The sequence below is a fragment of the Poecilia mexicana genome, unplaced genomic scaffold, assembly GCF_051168715.1.
Source record: "Poecilia mexicana isolate PSO_F unplaced genomic scaffold, ASM5116871v1 scaffold_3, whole genome shotgun sequence".
NCBI lineage: Eukaryota > Metazoa > Chordata > Actinopteri > Cyprinodontiformes > Poeciliidae > Poecilia > Poecilia mexicana.
In genome coordinates this window covers 31,368,309-31,385,034 of record NW_028263372.1, presented here as the reverse complement: position 1 = coordinate 31,385,034, position 16,726 = coordinate 31,368,309, and the positions used below count along the sequence as shown (strand labels likewise).

At 38.4% G+C, this 16,726-nt stretch overlaps 1 protein-coding gene across 2 annotated transcripts; it reads left to right on the top strand.

The window, feature by feature from the left end:
• The first annotated feature begins 330 nt into the window (after positions 1-330).
• On the top strand, positions 331-16,711 carry LOC106923024 (paired amphipathic helix protein Sin3a-like). Of its 2 annotated transcripts, none has more exons than XM_014995856.2 (21): positions 331-486; positions 2,823-3,047; positions 3,168-3,356; positions 3,481-3,587; positions 3,742-4,057; positions 4,149-4,400; positions 4,487-4,639; positions 5,432-5,587; positions 5,715-5,801; positions 5,919-6,037; positions 6,126-6,351; positions 6,588-6,704; positions 7,357-7,595; positions 7,670-7,853; positions 8,690-9,272; positions 9,964-10,133; positions 10,250-10,423; positions 10,503-10,595; positions 11,487-11,581; positions 13,420-13,627; positions 14,861-16,711. In XM_014995856.2, exons 2-21 carry the CDS (start codon positions 2,862-2,864, stop codon positions 15,077-15,079), a joined length of 3,873 nt encoding a protein of 1,290 aa, XP_014851342.2. In that variant the 5' UTR covers positions 331-486; positions 2,823-2,861; the 3' UTR covers positions 15,080-16,711. The 2 variants fall into 2 exon arrangements, with proteins under 2 accessions (XP_014851342.2, XP_014851341.2); XM_014995855.2 differs by having other exon boundaries at positions 4,146-4,400.
• Positions 16,712-16,726: the final 15 nt, after the last annotated feature.

Genomic DNA, 16,726 nt, shown 5'->3' with positions numbered 1-16,726 from the left:
TGCAATATTTATAAGTATCAGATGTGTGAAGGATGAGTGGGGTGTCTTTTCCACCTCTACGGCCACATGCACATCGGGAACTGATCCGTCCCTGTCTGCATGTCCATCTACTTGACAGCTACCCTCGCACTTTACGCGCTCATGGCCCTTATTTTGATGCCTTTAGCGAGATTGTTGCTCACTAGCGTTACTGTATTTGTTTTCATTCTCGAATTCTGACCAATCCCAGCTCGATGTGGGCGGAGACTTTGCCGCCTTCACAGCAAACCACGCCCCTATGTTCAAGGAACAGCGCTTCATACATACACTGTTGTTAGCGACGTAGCCACTACAGTCAGTTACATTTCTCACATTTATGTTTGCCAACGCTTCTCAAAACTTTCCTTCTTTTTTCATCACCGCCTGATAAATGCTGGAGTAGCAGTTTTCCAGTCGGGGATCCTTTACATCGGAGTGCAAAGTTGTAGTTGTTGGCAGCCGATCTAGGTAAGTTAATTTATGTTAGCCGAGGGTTCCTGTGGTAATGGGGTCTGGTTGTTGTGCTAAGGTAGCCAGCAGCAACATAACCTTGCCGAAAAGACGTAAAAATTAAGCAGGCGCTAGTCGCTTTTCGACTGTGATGGAATCGTGTCGGTCTGTTTTATTCTATCTTAAAACTGAGGAATTCAGCAGCGGTAACGTCAGGCTGCAGCGCCGAGAACTTACTGAAGCTAGTCGCCAGTGAGGCTAGCAACGTGAATTAGCCGAGAGGCTAACATTAAGCAGGCTAACCTGGTGTATTTTACAGTTAGTTGGTTTTTGCCTTTTCTACTTAAATTTTTAAGTGAGTTTTGTTAAGAGACTATTGTTGCTGATAGAGAGTCTGTTTTTGGAAACTTTATCAGCAAATTTAACGCTTATTTGAACGTGTATGCGACGTTTGAAAGCGCAAGCACTAGCTTGCTAGCGGTCTCCGTGAGCTAACGATACTTAAGATTAGCTAAATGAATGACTGTCAATATAACTTAATTCAAGCACCGTGGTGTACTGTTTACGAAAAGTGACAAAACGATCGATTACTGTACGACTGTAAGTAAGTTTTCTTACATGTCTTCTACCCAGCAGAGAGGAGAGGGTAATGTCAGTTAAGCTCATCAGATGTTTGAATAAAGTGCTCTTTCAGGAATAACCCGACAGTGACAAGTTAGTACTTTCTGGTTCTGTCTCGCTGCCAACTTATAGACACAATCATAACTTGCTTGCCACATAAACTGAAACGGACGAAAGTCAACGTCAGCCATCAGACCAGCGAAAGCGGTCATCTTGCCGAAAACGGATAGCTCGGTGTTTAGCACGGAGGGGGAGGGGAGACGAGAGCGCTGCAGCGATCGACAGTGCCAGCAAAAATGGAGGCATAAATCGGATAAATGTTCGGTTTTTTGTTGCGCTGCTGTACTAATATCGCAGCCTTTCGCCGTCTGGCGTGTTTGCTTCTCGTTTCGAAGAAGAAAAACCGAAGCTATATGTGACAAAGACACACTATCTGCGACTGAAACGTTTACGCTCTACACCGTGTTCTTCCCAGACGGTGGTGTAGGGCAATGAGGCACAAAGACTACCCTCCTCTGGCTAAATCCGATGACGTTTACTTAGGGACCGTCAAGAAATTACTTTCTATGTACAACTGTGCTATTTTGTGAAAAAGAAAAAAAGAAACGTAAAATATATTTAAAGCACGAAGGAAGACTTGAATAACCAATGTAAAATAAAATAGCTTGGCCAGTATCGGGTGCCACTGGAAAAGGCAGAAAACAAATCATATCTGGACCGATGTAAAGGGATGGGAATTAATGTGCAGCCACCTAATCAATAAATTAATCTCCAATAAATATTAAACTAAATAGCAATTATGGGAAATTATAAGTTTGGAGCTATTAGAAGTAGCAAAAATATTGAAACAAAATCTCATCTGAAAAAGTTTTAAAATAAATTAAAATTGTACATTTTACAAAGTTTATCTGTGTAGGGTAAAACGAATGCAGTTGAAATTCTGTGATTGTTTAAGATTGTGATGATGATGTTGGTAGCAATTACCTGCTGTCTTCTTCACTTTTCACTCATTGTCATGATCTCCCCACCATTTCGCTGTTTTTTTTTTTAGTTGTTTAAAGTTTCATTTGCTTTGACTATAAAGTGCAGTGAAATTCCATACAATTGGTGGCATATATATTTTTAATTTAGTTTTGATATTGCTGAAATACTTTGCATGGTAATATGTTATGTCTTTTTGTAACATTTGTAAGACATTATTACTCTTGAAACGTTTGATTTGAATTTTATGTTTAATTTTGTTTGTGTCTTAAAAAATAACATAATGGCTGTTTGTAATGTCTCTGAATGATGATTTAATTGCATTGTTTGGTCTGGACCCAGGAAGAATATTCTCTACTATGATACGAACAAATGGTATCCTTAAATAAACAAATATATCATTGGCATGTCGATTGTGCTTCCCCAGTACTTAGGATGCGGTACTGTACAGAATCTAGACTGTTGTTATTGAAATGGCGATTGCAATTTAGTGTATTGTGCAGTTCTACTTGCTATGAATGACGCATATCCTATTAATCATTGCCGGTTGAAAAATATTGCTCACCATGTCGCTAATAATAGGCTAATAATCCAGCAACACGGACAGTTGCGCTGTTAACTATTTTCTGAGGTGTGTCAGTGGGCGTTAGATTTGTTTCACAGTTTTAAATCCAGCACTGCCCTAATGACTACATTTAGAAAGTAAGTGAGAAAGTTTAAGAAGTATTCTTGTGTTTTTTTTTTTTTTTAAGCTCTAGTAAAGTATGCTCTAGTCTGAGTATGTGTATACCATGAAGAGACGTGCAGAAGACCCAGAACCGATTTTTGTGCAGCAGCAACCACGCCGTCCACCAGTTCAAGCTATTGGAGAAGGCTTTCAACGGGCCCTTGTCCCGGCCCCACCTGTTGTTGAGGCTGCTGCAGACACCATGCAGCCCTCAACTGGTATACAGTACTCTCTGCCCCAGGCCTACCAGGTATGATATGAGGCAAATATATACATTCTAACATATTTTTTTTAAAAGTCAATGACAGTTAGAAACCTGCTTTTTATGCAACTAGTATTTACTTGGTTCTGTTCTATTTCTGCCTTAAAGGTGCCTACTATGCCTCAAAGCACAAGTGGACATGGGCACAACAATGCCACACCACATATTGGCCCTCATACACATAGCCTGGCTGTGCAGTCTCAGGGACCTGCAGTGGTCCCGGGTCATGTTCATCCCCCCACACCCATAGCTTCAGTGCAAGGACAGCAGCAGCAACAGCAGTTTCAGCGGTTAAAGGTTTGAACAACCAAATGCTTTTGGCTTAAGATGTCAAAAAAATTCTTTGTTTGATCATGTATTTCCACAAAAAAACAGATCAGGGAATATGCTAATATTTTTTCTTTTACTTTTTACTTTGTAGGTTGAAGATGCCCTGTCTTATCTGGATCAAGTGAAACTGCAGTTTGGGAATCAACCTCAAGTTTATAATGATTTTCTCGACATTATGAAAGAGTTTAAATCCCAGAGGTCAGCTTTGTTTTCATCGGTTGATTTTGAAAAATAACAACAACAAAAATAATAATACTTCTGTGTTTCAAATTTACATTCAGAATTGATGTTTTTGAGTTTAGTTAAAAGTACTTTAGGTGATAATACGGTGTCATTGATTCTGTTTCTGCAGCATTGACACTCCTGGAGTCATTAACCGTGTGTCGCAGCTCTTTAAGGGCCACCCTGACCTCATCATGGGTTTTAACACTTTCCTGCCGCCTGGTTATAAAATCGAGGTTCAAACCAACGATCTGGTGAACGTAACCACACCTGGTCAGATACACTACATAACTCCTCAAGGAATATCGGTACAAAACATCCCAGCAACTGGAGGACCTAGCCAACCAACTAGCCTCCAACAACACCAGAGTCTCCCACAGACCAGCCTGCACACCACCACTACCCCAACTATCGCCACTCAACCTGCTTTAAACAAAGCCAGCAAGGTGGAATACTTATTCACCTGTCTATTGATTGTGGTAGCTTGTGGTGGTTTAGTGGCATGACATATTTTTGCGTTGTTGTTTCTCTCAGCAGCTTATTCAGTCTCCGGCCCACACACCCACCAGCCAGCCGAATCCATCCATCCCGTCGTACGCCTCACCACGTTCTCCTTCAGTTCAGCCCCACACTCCCGTCAGCAGCACCCCATCCAGCGGGCCACCTCTCCAGAACAACCAACCTGTGGAGTTTAACCACGCCATAAATTACGTCAACAAGATCAAGAACCGCTTCCAAGGCCAGCCGGATATCTACAAGGCCTTCCTGGAAATCCTGCACACTTACCAGGTGAAAAATATGACATTTTAAAATCTCTGGAGCTTCTGAAGAACGTTCAACTCACTCCTGCTTTCTTTGGATTCTAAATGTTTTAGAAAGAACAGCGGAATGCTAAGGAGGCTGGGGGGAATTACACACCAGCTCTGACTGAACAGGAGGTTTACACTCAAGTGGCCAGACTTTTTAAGAACCAAGAGGACCTACTGTCAGAATTTGGACAGTTCCTGCCAGATGCAAACAGCTCAGTGGTGAGTCTCTGAATGCAGCCACAGCATCGTTATGCAAAACTAACTGGGTCAGTGTTTTATTAGTCACTGGATATCTAATCAAAAATATATCTTCAGCTGTTAAGCACCACTGGATCTTCAAAAGTTAAAGATTTAGAAAAGAAATCTTAAATACCTCCAGATTTTCCCAAATAGATCTTAAATTCCATTTAGTTATGCCTTAAATTTGTTTGTCATCAACATTAGATAAATTACCATACTGTGACAAAGTTAAATTAGATTTAATTTATTTAGCTGAAATAACTGGAATTTTGGTATTTGCCTATAACTTACGTGTGATTACAATGTTACCTTGTAAAGGCCTTTGCTAACTGCACTATGACTCGCATACCAGAGACAAAACTGCCAAATCAAGCAGGGTACAAAATTATGAAGCTGGAATAATGTATGTTTTAAGTTTAAATCATAATTGAAATTTAACTGAGATAAAACTTGCAACAATCTTAACCAAGCCTCAGAGTCTCTGGTTCAGAATTTCATAACAATTCATCCAGAATGAGGATGTTAAGTCAAACACTTTGTTTGACATGCAAGACATTCTTTGTCTTGCATGCTTGAGAAAATTCTAAAGCTTTTATTTGAAATTTAATGATATAATCCAGATATTTTACTTAACATGATTGTTTATATTTTTGTTGAATTCCTTTTTGTTTAGTTTCTCAGGAATGTTTTCTGAAACAAAAATACATTTGGATTTCTGTTCTTTTCCTTTTTTCTGTTTTGTCTGATCGTGATATGCACTTCCCTGTGCAGTTGTTGGGGAAGAGTCCTCCAGACAGAGCAGAGTCAGTCCGTAATGATCACGGTCCCACAGTAAAGAGACCCTCGCTGAACAACAAACAGAGACTGAACCAAAATGGTCTGCCAATCAGGAGACCTTCTGGAGTGGGATCCACACCGCCTTTCAAGGTACACTAAGACATCTATCAGCTCTATGGATGTTTAAAATAAAATAAAGGTTGAACATTTGAACATTCTGTTATGAATTGTAGATTAGCGAATGTTTAATTTATGAAACATATTTAAACTCTTGCAGAAAAAGGCTCTTGTCATCGGCAAGGCCCACGGCATGGCTGAAGTCAGTAAACTCAACACAAGCACTGAAACTATGTTCTTTGAGAAGGTCAGCCTTATTGTATTTAATAATTAAAAAAAATCTAGCTGGAAGTAAAATTTTGATAATTATGACATAAAATCGTCTAAAATCCAACTTTTTTTTTGCTGAAACAATAAAACTCAGGTGAAGAAGGCTCTACGGAGCTCAGAGGCATATGACAACTTCCTTCGATGTCTGCACATCTTCAACCAGGAAGTGATTTCTCGCACTGAGCTGGTCCAGCTAGTCATCCCGTTTCTTGGGTAAATCTGTGGCTTCTTGGATATCTCTCGTACCTGTAGACATTAATCTAGTAACGTTAACCTCGAGACTGTCCTTGTGTTTTCACAGAAAATTCCCAGAGCTTTTTACTTGGTTTAAGAACTTCTTGGGCTACCGTGAATCTAGTCACGGGGAGCTGAGCCACGCAGAGAGTTTACCCAAGGAGCGTTCGACAGAGGGCATCGCCATGGAGATCGATTATGCTTCCTGCAAGAGGCTGGGGTCCAGCTACAGAGCACTGCCAAAGAGCTATCAGCAGCCTAAGTGCACAGGAAGAACACCGCTGTGCAGAGAGGTTAGAGATGAGTTAAATATGTCCCATCATGTTACCAAGACAACTTGGGAAAAAAACCCCAAAAAAAACCTCTTGTGTATCTTAAATCTGAGTCATTGCAGCCAGATATGTTTAGATATTCAACATTTTTTTTTCTTTTCTGTGTGACAAAATGTCTACTGATCAGAATAAGAAATTAAATGAATGAAATTAGTTGATCCGTTATCTTTCAATCTGAATTAAATTCTTTGTTTTAGGTTTTGAATGATACATGGGTGTCTTTTCCATCCTGGTCGGAGGATTCCACATTTGTGAGCTCCAAGAAGACTCAGTATGAGGAGCATATTTACAGATGTGAAGATGAGCGCTTTGAGGTGAGGAATAATCATTCTGGTCTTTTGCATATCTGGTTCAGTGTCACATTCTGTCTCTTAGCAACCTTGTATGTGTTTTATTGGGGTTGTGTGAGAAGGACCAACACGAGGTAGCACGTCATTTTAAGATGATAAAATAGAACTGTCATTGCAAAACCAAAGGTGACATGGATCTCAGCAGGCTCGGTAAATAAAATATGTGCCAACATCTCTCATCCTAAAGGGCTAAACACATTGATTGGATAATAGTTTCAAATGTTTTTTTTTTTTGTTTTTTTTGTGTGAAAATTGGGGAACGTTTTCTTCCAGTATTGCCCTATATTTCTGCTTTAGCCATTCTATAGCCAACTTTGACCAATCCCCTTGTCTCTGCTGAAGAAAGGCATCCCCACAGCATGATACTGCCTCTACTATTTGAGTGAAGTTAGTTTTTCTCCATAAATAGCATTTTGTGGGTAGGATATGCTTTGTCTTGTGCCGTCACATAGAATCACAATAAAAGGCTTTGAGGTTTGTAATTGTAACTTGGGGGGGGGGGGAGAAACATGGAAAACATTTTTTATTTTTTTTCTGTTCAATTTGACGTCTGGGTAACCAGGGACAACTTGACACTTTTAAAAGAGCAAATGTATTTTCACTGTATTCTCTGCAGCTGGACATTGTGTTGGAAAACAACCTCGCCACAATACGAGCCCTGGAGACGGTGCAAAAGAGGCTCTCCCGCATGTCGGCTGAGGAGCAGCTGCGATTCAGGCTGGACAACACGATGGGCGGCTCTTCTGAGGTCATTCATCGCAAAGCCATTCAGAGGATATATGGAGACAAAGCTCCCGACATCATTGACGGCCTCAAGAGAAACCCCGCCGTGTCTGTACCCATCGTTCTGAAAAGGTAACTGTCTCTCTTTTAACTTCCCCAACATGCCGTAGCCCCATGGATCCTAACGCGTCTCATCACCTGTTCAGGTTAAAAATGAAGGAAGAAGAGTGGAAAGAAGCACAGAGAGGGTTCAACAAAATCTGGCGGGAACAGAACGAGAAATACTACTTGAAGTCACTCGACCACCAAGGCATAAACTTCAAACAGAATGACACCAAAGTGCTGCGCTCCAAGTCTTTACTTAATGAAATTGAGATGTTATATGAAGATGTGAGTAATTTTAATGATTTTTATTCTATGTGTACTTGATTACAATTATTTTGGAGGTTTTTATTGTTGGCATAATCAACTCTATATGTTACTGAAACTAGAGGTGTGCGATGCTGCATATTAATTTGGTATCACATTGATATCAAGTAAATGCAGAAACCGCATCGGCAATAACAATACTGATACAGATATTGTTTGATTATGCTTGATAAATCATCAAACTTCTGAGTTTAAGACGTTTTTGTGTTTTTTTTCCCTGTTTTAATTATTTTGTTCTAACCTTGGATAGAATGTGTACAAAGTTTATAAGTATCTGCAGAAAACTTTTACAACATAGTAACATGATTTGTGTGCATTTTTCCTAGATAAACAAAATGCAAAATAATATTCATTTGAGAGCAAATCAAAACAGAATTTTTTTTTAGGTAAAGTTGATAAACCATAATGAAAAAATAAAATCAAATTTCAAGAGGGAATCTGAAACTAAAGTATTGATTTTACCACTGTAGTATTAATTCTTCTTGTACTTCAGTCACTGATGTGTTTTGCATTTGAACTTGTGAGAATTAAAAAAAAAAAAAATACCACGATAAATTCAAACTTCTCCACCAGATTCCTATTTTTAAAATTCAGAGAACGTGTGTATAAGTCCTGTAAACAACAAGCTCACAATATACAGCATCCAGACCAATAAGGGAGTGTATGTGTAAAAATTACATTTTACAGCAGAGGGAAACTAGAGTCGTGAAATTGTGTCATTTATGTTTGTTGCCTTCTACAAAACGTAAATGAAAAACTTCAGAACTGACTTCAGTTTTCTCTGCTGTGTCCTGTAGCGCCAGGAGCGCGCCTCGGAGGAAACCGCCGCCCCGCCCCCGAGCGGCCCTCACATGACTCAGACCTACGACGACAGCCAGATCCTGGAGGATGCCGCTGCTCTCATCATTCATCACGTCAAAAGACAAGTGGGCATTCAGAAAGAAGACAAGTTCAAGATCAAACAGATCATCAATCATTTCATCCCCGACCTTCTGTTTGCGCGACGTGGCGAGCTCTCCGACCTGGAGGAAGAGGAGGAAGAGGAAGAAGAAGAGATGGAGACGAACCAAGACGGCCCCAAGAAGCACAACGGCCTGCCAGGCCGCAGCCCATCCAAATCCAAGCTCTTGTTCTCCAACACGGCAGCTCAAAAACTGCGGGGCACAGATGACGTTTACAACCTGTTTTTTGTGAACAACTATTGGTATGTGTTCTTCCGCCTTCATCACATCCTCTGCTCCCGTTTGCTGCGGATCTACGGGCAGGCCGAGAAACAGATTGAGGAGGAAACCCGCGAGCGAGAGTGGGAAAAGGAAGTGCTGGGCCTGAAAAGAGACAAGAACGAAAACCCAGCCATCCAGCTGAAGATGAAAGAGCCGAGTAAGAACGAGTTTTAAACTTTATCTTTAGCACTCTTATCTAACTCACACAGAGCTTCTATATCTTCAGTCCACTTAAGTTTGCTAATGCATTCTTAAACAACAATGTTGAGATTGCATGCTTTCCTGAAATTATTTTATTCCCAGTTCCGTTTATTAGAAGGTAAAATCATTTTATTGAACGTCAGATTGTTTTAAAGTAGACATGAACCAAATCTTTCAGACGTTTAACTTTTTACTTCTGTTTGCAGTAAATATTTGGTCGTAGGTGCCAATAAATGATTAATTTTAGCTATTTTTCAGTTTTTTCATGAAGCAATTGCATTTAATTCCCACAACAGATTAACACAAAAATACAACTCTTTTTTAAAGATCTGTTTTTCTTGTAGTAGATATTTACGAAAAATATATACTGCTGCTAAAAAAAAGTGTTTATAATTTTTCAAAAGTTGTGTAATATTTTATAATTATATGGACTGAATAAAATTGTCTTTATATCTTAGAACTCTTTAAAAAAATGTTTGACAAAATTTTAACGTATAAGAAGCAAACTTCAAAATGAAATGCATTTCTTTACAACTCTTTTTTTAAGATCTGAGCGTAAATAATGATTTCCCTACTCCGTTATGGTGCAGCTTATATTACAGTCTACACCCAAGTAACTCAGTGTCCATGTTGTTTTGTGTCTGCAGTGGATGTTGATGTTGAAGACTACTACTCCGTTTTTCTGGAAATGGTGCGAAATCTTCTGGACGGGAACATGGAGCCGGCTCAGTACGAGGACTCCCTGAGGGAAATGTTTACCATCCACGCCTACATCGCCTTCACCATGGACAAGCTGATCCACAGCATTGTCCGGCAGGTTAGTACTACAAAAAACCCTGCAGAAAGAAATGTTCTTTTTTTTCCCTCGTTGTTGTTTATAGTTAATGTTTGACTTGAGAAATGTGTTGCATACTAAAACCAATGTGTTTTCAGCTCCAGCACCTCGTCACCGATGACATATGCGTGCGTGTAACGGACATGTACCTGACTGAAAGTGCCAAAAAAGCTACAGGCGGCGCTATTTCTACACAGACGTCCAGAGCTACAGCAGAGGGGGCCTACCAGCGGAAAGCGGAGCAGCTGATGACAGATGAAAACTGCTTCAAGGTATCAAACAGGAGATTAAAAAGGATTGTACAGCAGACCTTATAGGAGGTTAGCCATTGACTTCTGCTGTTTTGCACAGCTGATGTTCACGAAGAACCGAGGATCTGTGAGCGTGGCGATGGAGCTGCTGGACACAGAAGAGGAGAACTCTGATGAGCCAACAGATGCAGAAGTAGGAATCAAAAAGATTAGGCTTCTTCTTTTTTTTTCTTTTTTTTAAACTCACTCTTCATGTTAATCTGCAGGTTGGCAAGTGGATACATACTTTAAAAAAAAAATCACATTTTTACTGCTGAGTATTGTGTATTTATCTGCACTCTAATCAGAACATCCACCAGTTAAACTTTCTTGAAAGCTGAGGGATGAGTTGTGTGTCATGGCAGTGATTATATTACTGATCTGTCCATGCAAATGCAATCTACATGCTAAGATCTCAGTTTGCAGATGATGTTAGGTACTAGGAGTGTCCTGATGCAAAGTTTTCACTTCGATACCGGTATTGCAGATTTGAGTACAGGACAATACTGATATTGACTCAATGCGATATCAGCATGAATCATGCATACTTTTATTTCTTTTGTATTTTGGAATCTTAGAATGGCTTGATCAGGTGATATTAGTCAAACATAACAATAGTCAACAACAATAGGTATGAGAACAGCCAACCCATTTATTAACCAATATCAAAGATTATAGATGCAGGCCCATAAAATGTAATAATCATTTTTTGGCTGATATTTTACAGATTTCCAACATCAGTATCGGATCAGCTAATATTCATCACTATTGTGTTGCATATTTATTCTGGCTCAAGGATGTCATCTTTACAGAGATACAAAGATATCTGCATGGAGAATTTTTTTCTTCCTTTTTTTTGGTGTAATGTCTGAGTTTTCAAATAATTTAAATCGTCAGCCATTTTTGGATGCTATGTTTTTTTTTGTCCATAATATTCTAAAATGGGACAATACAAATTAAGAATTTGGAGTAAAAAAAAATAAGGCTGTATATGTGTAATTTGTCCTCATTTTTTCATTTTGTTTTCTCCTCTTTTTCTTCACAGAAATGGTCAGACTACGTGAGCAGGTACCTGAACTCAGATTCTGCTTCTCCGGAGCTACGTGAGCATTTGGCCCAGAAACCAGTTTTCCTCCCCAGGTGAGACTCCAGACATGTCTCCCTCCTGTCTGTGCTCATCAGACTTTGCTCTGAGGCTCTTGTTGCATCATTTTACAACATGTCAAACAAGCCGCCAAAAACAACTCCTTACCAGAGATAAATGCAAGGCCAGACATGCAGAGCATTTTACAATCAAATATGTGGACATTGTAAGCTCTACTGTTTTAGTAAGAGAACCACACGGGTTGCAGGAGTTCAGAGTTTACCAGAGCGTAGCGGTTCAGTCCTTAGTGTTGTTTTCACTTCTAAAGATGAACACTGCCTTTCATGGGAGATTGCACTTTATTTGGTCATCGTTTTAGAAAAAAAAAAAATCTACTTATTAATTTATTTACTTTATTTTTTAACAGAAATCTTATTTATTATGAAGGACTTTTAAAAATATATTGTTGTGGGTTGATTAAGTTGAAACTTTTTTACTTTTTAAAGAAAAGGAGGAATGAGTTGGATTTTTCACTTTGCAATTCAATGAGAGATGCACCAGTTAGTTTTCTGGCTGATTTCCTAATGTTCCAGTTAAATTAAAGTTTCTCTTTAGTTCTTCGAATGTTGAGAGACCAAACTATTAACTTTACTATCTTAACTCAAATCTAAAATCTAGGAATAGCGAGGTCATTTTTTTAATCTTATCATACTCTTTGTTTGTGATTGTATACAGTGTTGTATTTGACATCTGTTTGCAACTTTAAATGGCCGGATGTTCTTACCCCAGGGTCTGCTGGGGTAAATCACACACCATAGTTGCAGCTTTTGGGAATATATTTTTCATCTCTGTCAAAGAATAATGATTATTGTAATCTTTTTGTTTGTTTTATAGAAAAAAAATGTTGGTAAAACAAATGGTCTGAAAAATCTGTACAGAAAAATAGGGTTTAATAAAATGGATGTTTAAATTATTTGTTCATAGTCGTTTCTTTCCTGACGCTAGAAAGATGGAATGTTGCCTCTGAAATCTGTTATTTCTGCTGTTTTTCATTCTTTTGAGCACAAAAAAATCACTCACTGTTGTGTTTTTTTCTCAACTCACTGGTTCTTGGCTATAATTTTTCATCGGAGCCATCTTTTTTCTTTTCCTCCGTACCATCAAATGTGGAGGGGATTGCTAGCATATTTGATTAAAGAAATAAGTCATTGCATAGATTCCCAATGGGAGGGAAATTCCTAAAGTTCTGTTTCCATCGTCACGTTTCATCCTTCTCAATACTTATTTCAGATATGTATATGTCAGGCAGCAGTTTTCTAGTGTTTCTCTTCAACAGTTTATTTTATAAATTGGCCTCACTGTCATGTCTTTTAAGTGGAGCCCTGAATGCAAAAAATGCTTCACGGCTTCCGTCCTCACTCATCTATCCCCTCAGCGGTAAGTACACATTTAAAACCTTGATTCCAGTGGGATGAATAATTGCATTTGTTTTGGCTCCTGCACAAAAACGGGATCAATCAACACTTGTTTAGTTTTTTTTTTTATTTTATTTTTTAAATCTGAACAATGTCTGTGCAAAAAAGTAAGAGCACAGTGCAGAATCATTACGACTCGTGCTTCTGCTGCTCCTTTAGATCCACATTTCCCTCGAATGATTTGACTCCCTAAAAATTAAAGCTGATACTTGGTGAGTTGGAATGCGTTGGTTGGAAAAATTATGTTTTCTAAAATATGATTTTTTTTTTGCCTGCATATTGTGTCAACATATAAAAAAAGTGATTTAAAGAATTGTACTCATCAATTTGTATGATACAGATTTCAGAGTATTTTTTTTTTTTACTCTATTCTGTTTGTTTATATAATCTAATATTGTTTTTTGTATTTTCCCGTTAAGGAATCTGAGACGGATACGGAAATGCCAGAGAGGATGGGAGCAGCTCCAGCAAGAACGCATCACTAAAGGCTCCTCTGACAAGTCACAGGATGGCAGCAGTGAGCTGAAGATGGAGTGCATGTTCAAATTAAACTCCTACAAAATGGTTTACGTCTGCAAGTCAGAGGACTACATGTACAGACACACTGCGCTTTCAAGAGCTCATCAGGTGAGAACAGGCAGCTTTTCTCTTTTTTCTACTAAATTAAATATAACCATTAATGTAATCATTGTTTACACTCGGTTGATAATTGCTGTCGGATCCTTTAACAGCAAGGTGGTGCTGCTAATTCTCAATTGACTTTGTGTGTCTTAAACTCATTTGTAGCTAATTAGTTTTTTATAAGATCACCACTGTTGTCTTTTAGCAAGAAAGTTCTTAGTTGGAACACAGTTGTTCAGTCTTTCTGAATGGATTTTACATTGGGGCAGAAGCGATTAGTCGATTTAATTGCGAAAAATTGATTATTGAGAAAATTTATTAATCATTACATCCAAAAAAGGCAATTTTCTGAAAGGACAACACACTCAGAGCAGTGAGTGTGTTTTTGATCCAAAAACATGGATCAAAAATAATAATTATATATATTTAGCTCAATAAGATGGGGATTCTGTGAGAGAGAAAAAGGTTTGTGAGGTTTATGGATCAACAGAAATTATGAAAATTACTGGGGTTTTTTTTTTTGTCATTTTCCTTCAGCTTGAAAAATTATAACTTGTAATTAAGCCAAAAATGTACAAAACACTTACTCGGTTAAAACAGTTAAGAACTGGGCATAGCGACTCCTCTAAGGTAGCACTGGAACTAGACTGGTAGACTGTGTTTTGCATACTTTTAGTCTTTCACAAGACAGATTATAGTTCACAAACTGTTTCTCCAGACTTCAGAATAAAAGTTTTCTTTGCTTCAAGATTTTTTTCAGAATAAATAACAGCTCTGTTCAACTTAATATTTTAAAGGGAACTCATGAACTCAGTTGATGTCTTTAACACAAATCAGATGCATGAAGTGTGCTGAGGCAGGACTGACCCTTTTTGTTTCCAGCCTGGGTTTTATGAGGAGCTCTGATGCCTCTGAATAGTTCAGGTTCAAAAAGGAACGCTGGCTGCTGAACCCTAACACTGCCAGTGTGTGTTGTTTTATAGTAAATAATTAAGTTGCATCAGACATGTGTCTGATGCTGCCGATGCGTGTTTGATTGTTAAATATGTTTATTCCTGGTTGTGATTCGTTCAATGATCAGATTTTAAAAAACAAACAGATTTTCAGTTGCAGCCTGGATGATCAGGGCAGCTCAAGTGGAAAATTGGCCAATTAGTCACTGGACGATTTCTCAACTAATTTCTGTACTTTTTGCTTTTTTTTTTTTTTTTTTTCCCTCTTTTTTTGGTGTGGCTTTAGTCCCACCAGCGGGTGAACACACATCTGCACGGCCGCTTCCAGACCTGGCTGGACTCCTGGGCCCAGAAGCACGTGACGCCTGAAATGGCCACCAATACTCACAAGTGGCTAATGGGAGATGCGGAAGAGGGACTGTTGTCATGCACCACCACCTGCAGCCCTGAAGTTCTCCACTATCTCAATATCAACAAGTACCGGGTGCAGTACAGGACACTGTAGTTCAAACAGCTTAAACGCCTGCACATGTCAAAACTGCCAGAGGTGAATTGTTGTTGTTTTTTTCTCCAACCTTCCAAAACTGGACTCTGCTGCCAAACGATATTGGTTTTTACTTGTTTGTTTTCTAGTTCAAGATTTTTGCTGCAAATCCTGCAACAAATTCATTGGAAAAAGCCACCTATCAGAGTGCTAACATGTTCGATAAAAAAACACAGGAAGCGGCTCTCTCGCTCTCATCTGGGCTAAAGTTGAATTAAGATTCTCATCCCCAAAACTAAACAACTGAAGGATAAAACTGTTCATAACCGTTCATAACTCCGGCTGTCAAACCTCTTTAGGCTTTGAATGTTTCCAGTTGGGGGTGAAGGCAAAACGATGCACTATACATACAGTATAAAAATATGTATTCAACATTTCTGGCACCTGATCGACATTAGTACCATGTCAGCTCTGTGTGTCAAGAACAGTAATTTATAATTGCCCAAAAATGTTTCTTGTAAATATGTTGTTTATAATTAGATTTTTTTTATCAGGTGTCATTGGTGTGTAGCATACAGTTTATAAAAATATATATAGAGTGTCAACATTTAGCCAGAAGATGCAAAGACTTTTATCAAGAAAAGGCAAAATTTTACTGTTTTTTTTAACCAAAGGTTATCTGCAAACCTTTTTTTCTTCAATTTTAGTGTGCTGAACATCTTCCCAAAGTGTTTTTGTTTAGTAAACAAAAAAAAAAAAAAAAAGATGGAGAGAAAAATTACACATTTATAACTTAATTGGATCCCTTTTATGTGCATTTCTATTGTCGGTTTTTAGGACAACAGTTTTAGGATGATTGAATGTAGCTGAGTCTGAACAGCACTACAAACTTTTTCTTGTTAATGAACTTTTCAAAAATATTTACAATCCGTGCAGGAGGGTCGGTGATATCTCAGACGATCGCTACAAAGCTGGACTCAGTTTTACCTTTCATAGTCTGCCGTCAACAACAGCTCTTTGGGTAAATGTCAATGTTATGAATTGTGTACAGTTTAAGGATAAAAAAAATACAAGCAATAATTTCTTGAGTCATAGTTTATTAAAGCTAACCTGTATTTCTTGCTGGAATACAAACGTGGATATTGAATGCCCATTGAAAAGACATTTTTTGGCCCTTTTTTTGCCTTTTAATAAAATTGGAAATGTTTTTGATATTTTAGATGAGATTAGATGGAAGAGAGAAATCCTTCATATTTAATACTGGAATGTGAGAGTCTCACATTAAAATTGTACATGTGTGCAACAGAATATCATTTAATTTCACACATGAAATGTTACATGGGACACAGAGAAGCTAAGATGAACATAGGCATCACTTCCTAGACAGTCTGTTTTCCTGAAGGTTCACTAAAGGCAGCGGTCAGTAATATAACCAGCTGCAGACAATCTTGAAATAGTTTAATACCTGGGTTTTTATTTTTCTATTTGCCGTGTTTGTTACAGAATTACAGAGGAAGTCCCGGGGGAGCCGATTGTACATACAGAGATTGTTTGTACCTTGTTTTAATGTGTCACTTCTCTTGACTTATATGATGTTGTACATGAGTGTTAGTATGGTGTTTGCCATTAAAATATCCTTTGAGTAGACAGAAACTTGTTTGCCTTGGT

What these genes read in the sequence shown, in the direction of transcription:
- LOC106923024 (XM_014995855.2), top strand. Translation starts at nt 2,862, where the DNA reads ATGAAGAGACGTGCAGAAGACCCAGAACCGATTTTTGTGCAGCAGCAA. An exon ending in AAACTATGTTCTTTGAGAAG is followed by an intron (nt 5,802 to 5,918) that starts GTCAGCCTTATT and finishes AATAAAACTCAG; the next exon opens with GTGAAGAAGGCTCTACGGAG. An exon ending in GTGAAGATGAGCGCTTTGAG is followed by an intron (nt 6,705 to 7,356) that starts GTGAGGAATAAT and finishes TATTCTCTGCAG; the next exon opens with CTGGACATTGTGTTGGAAAA.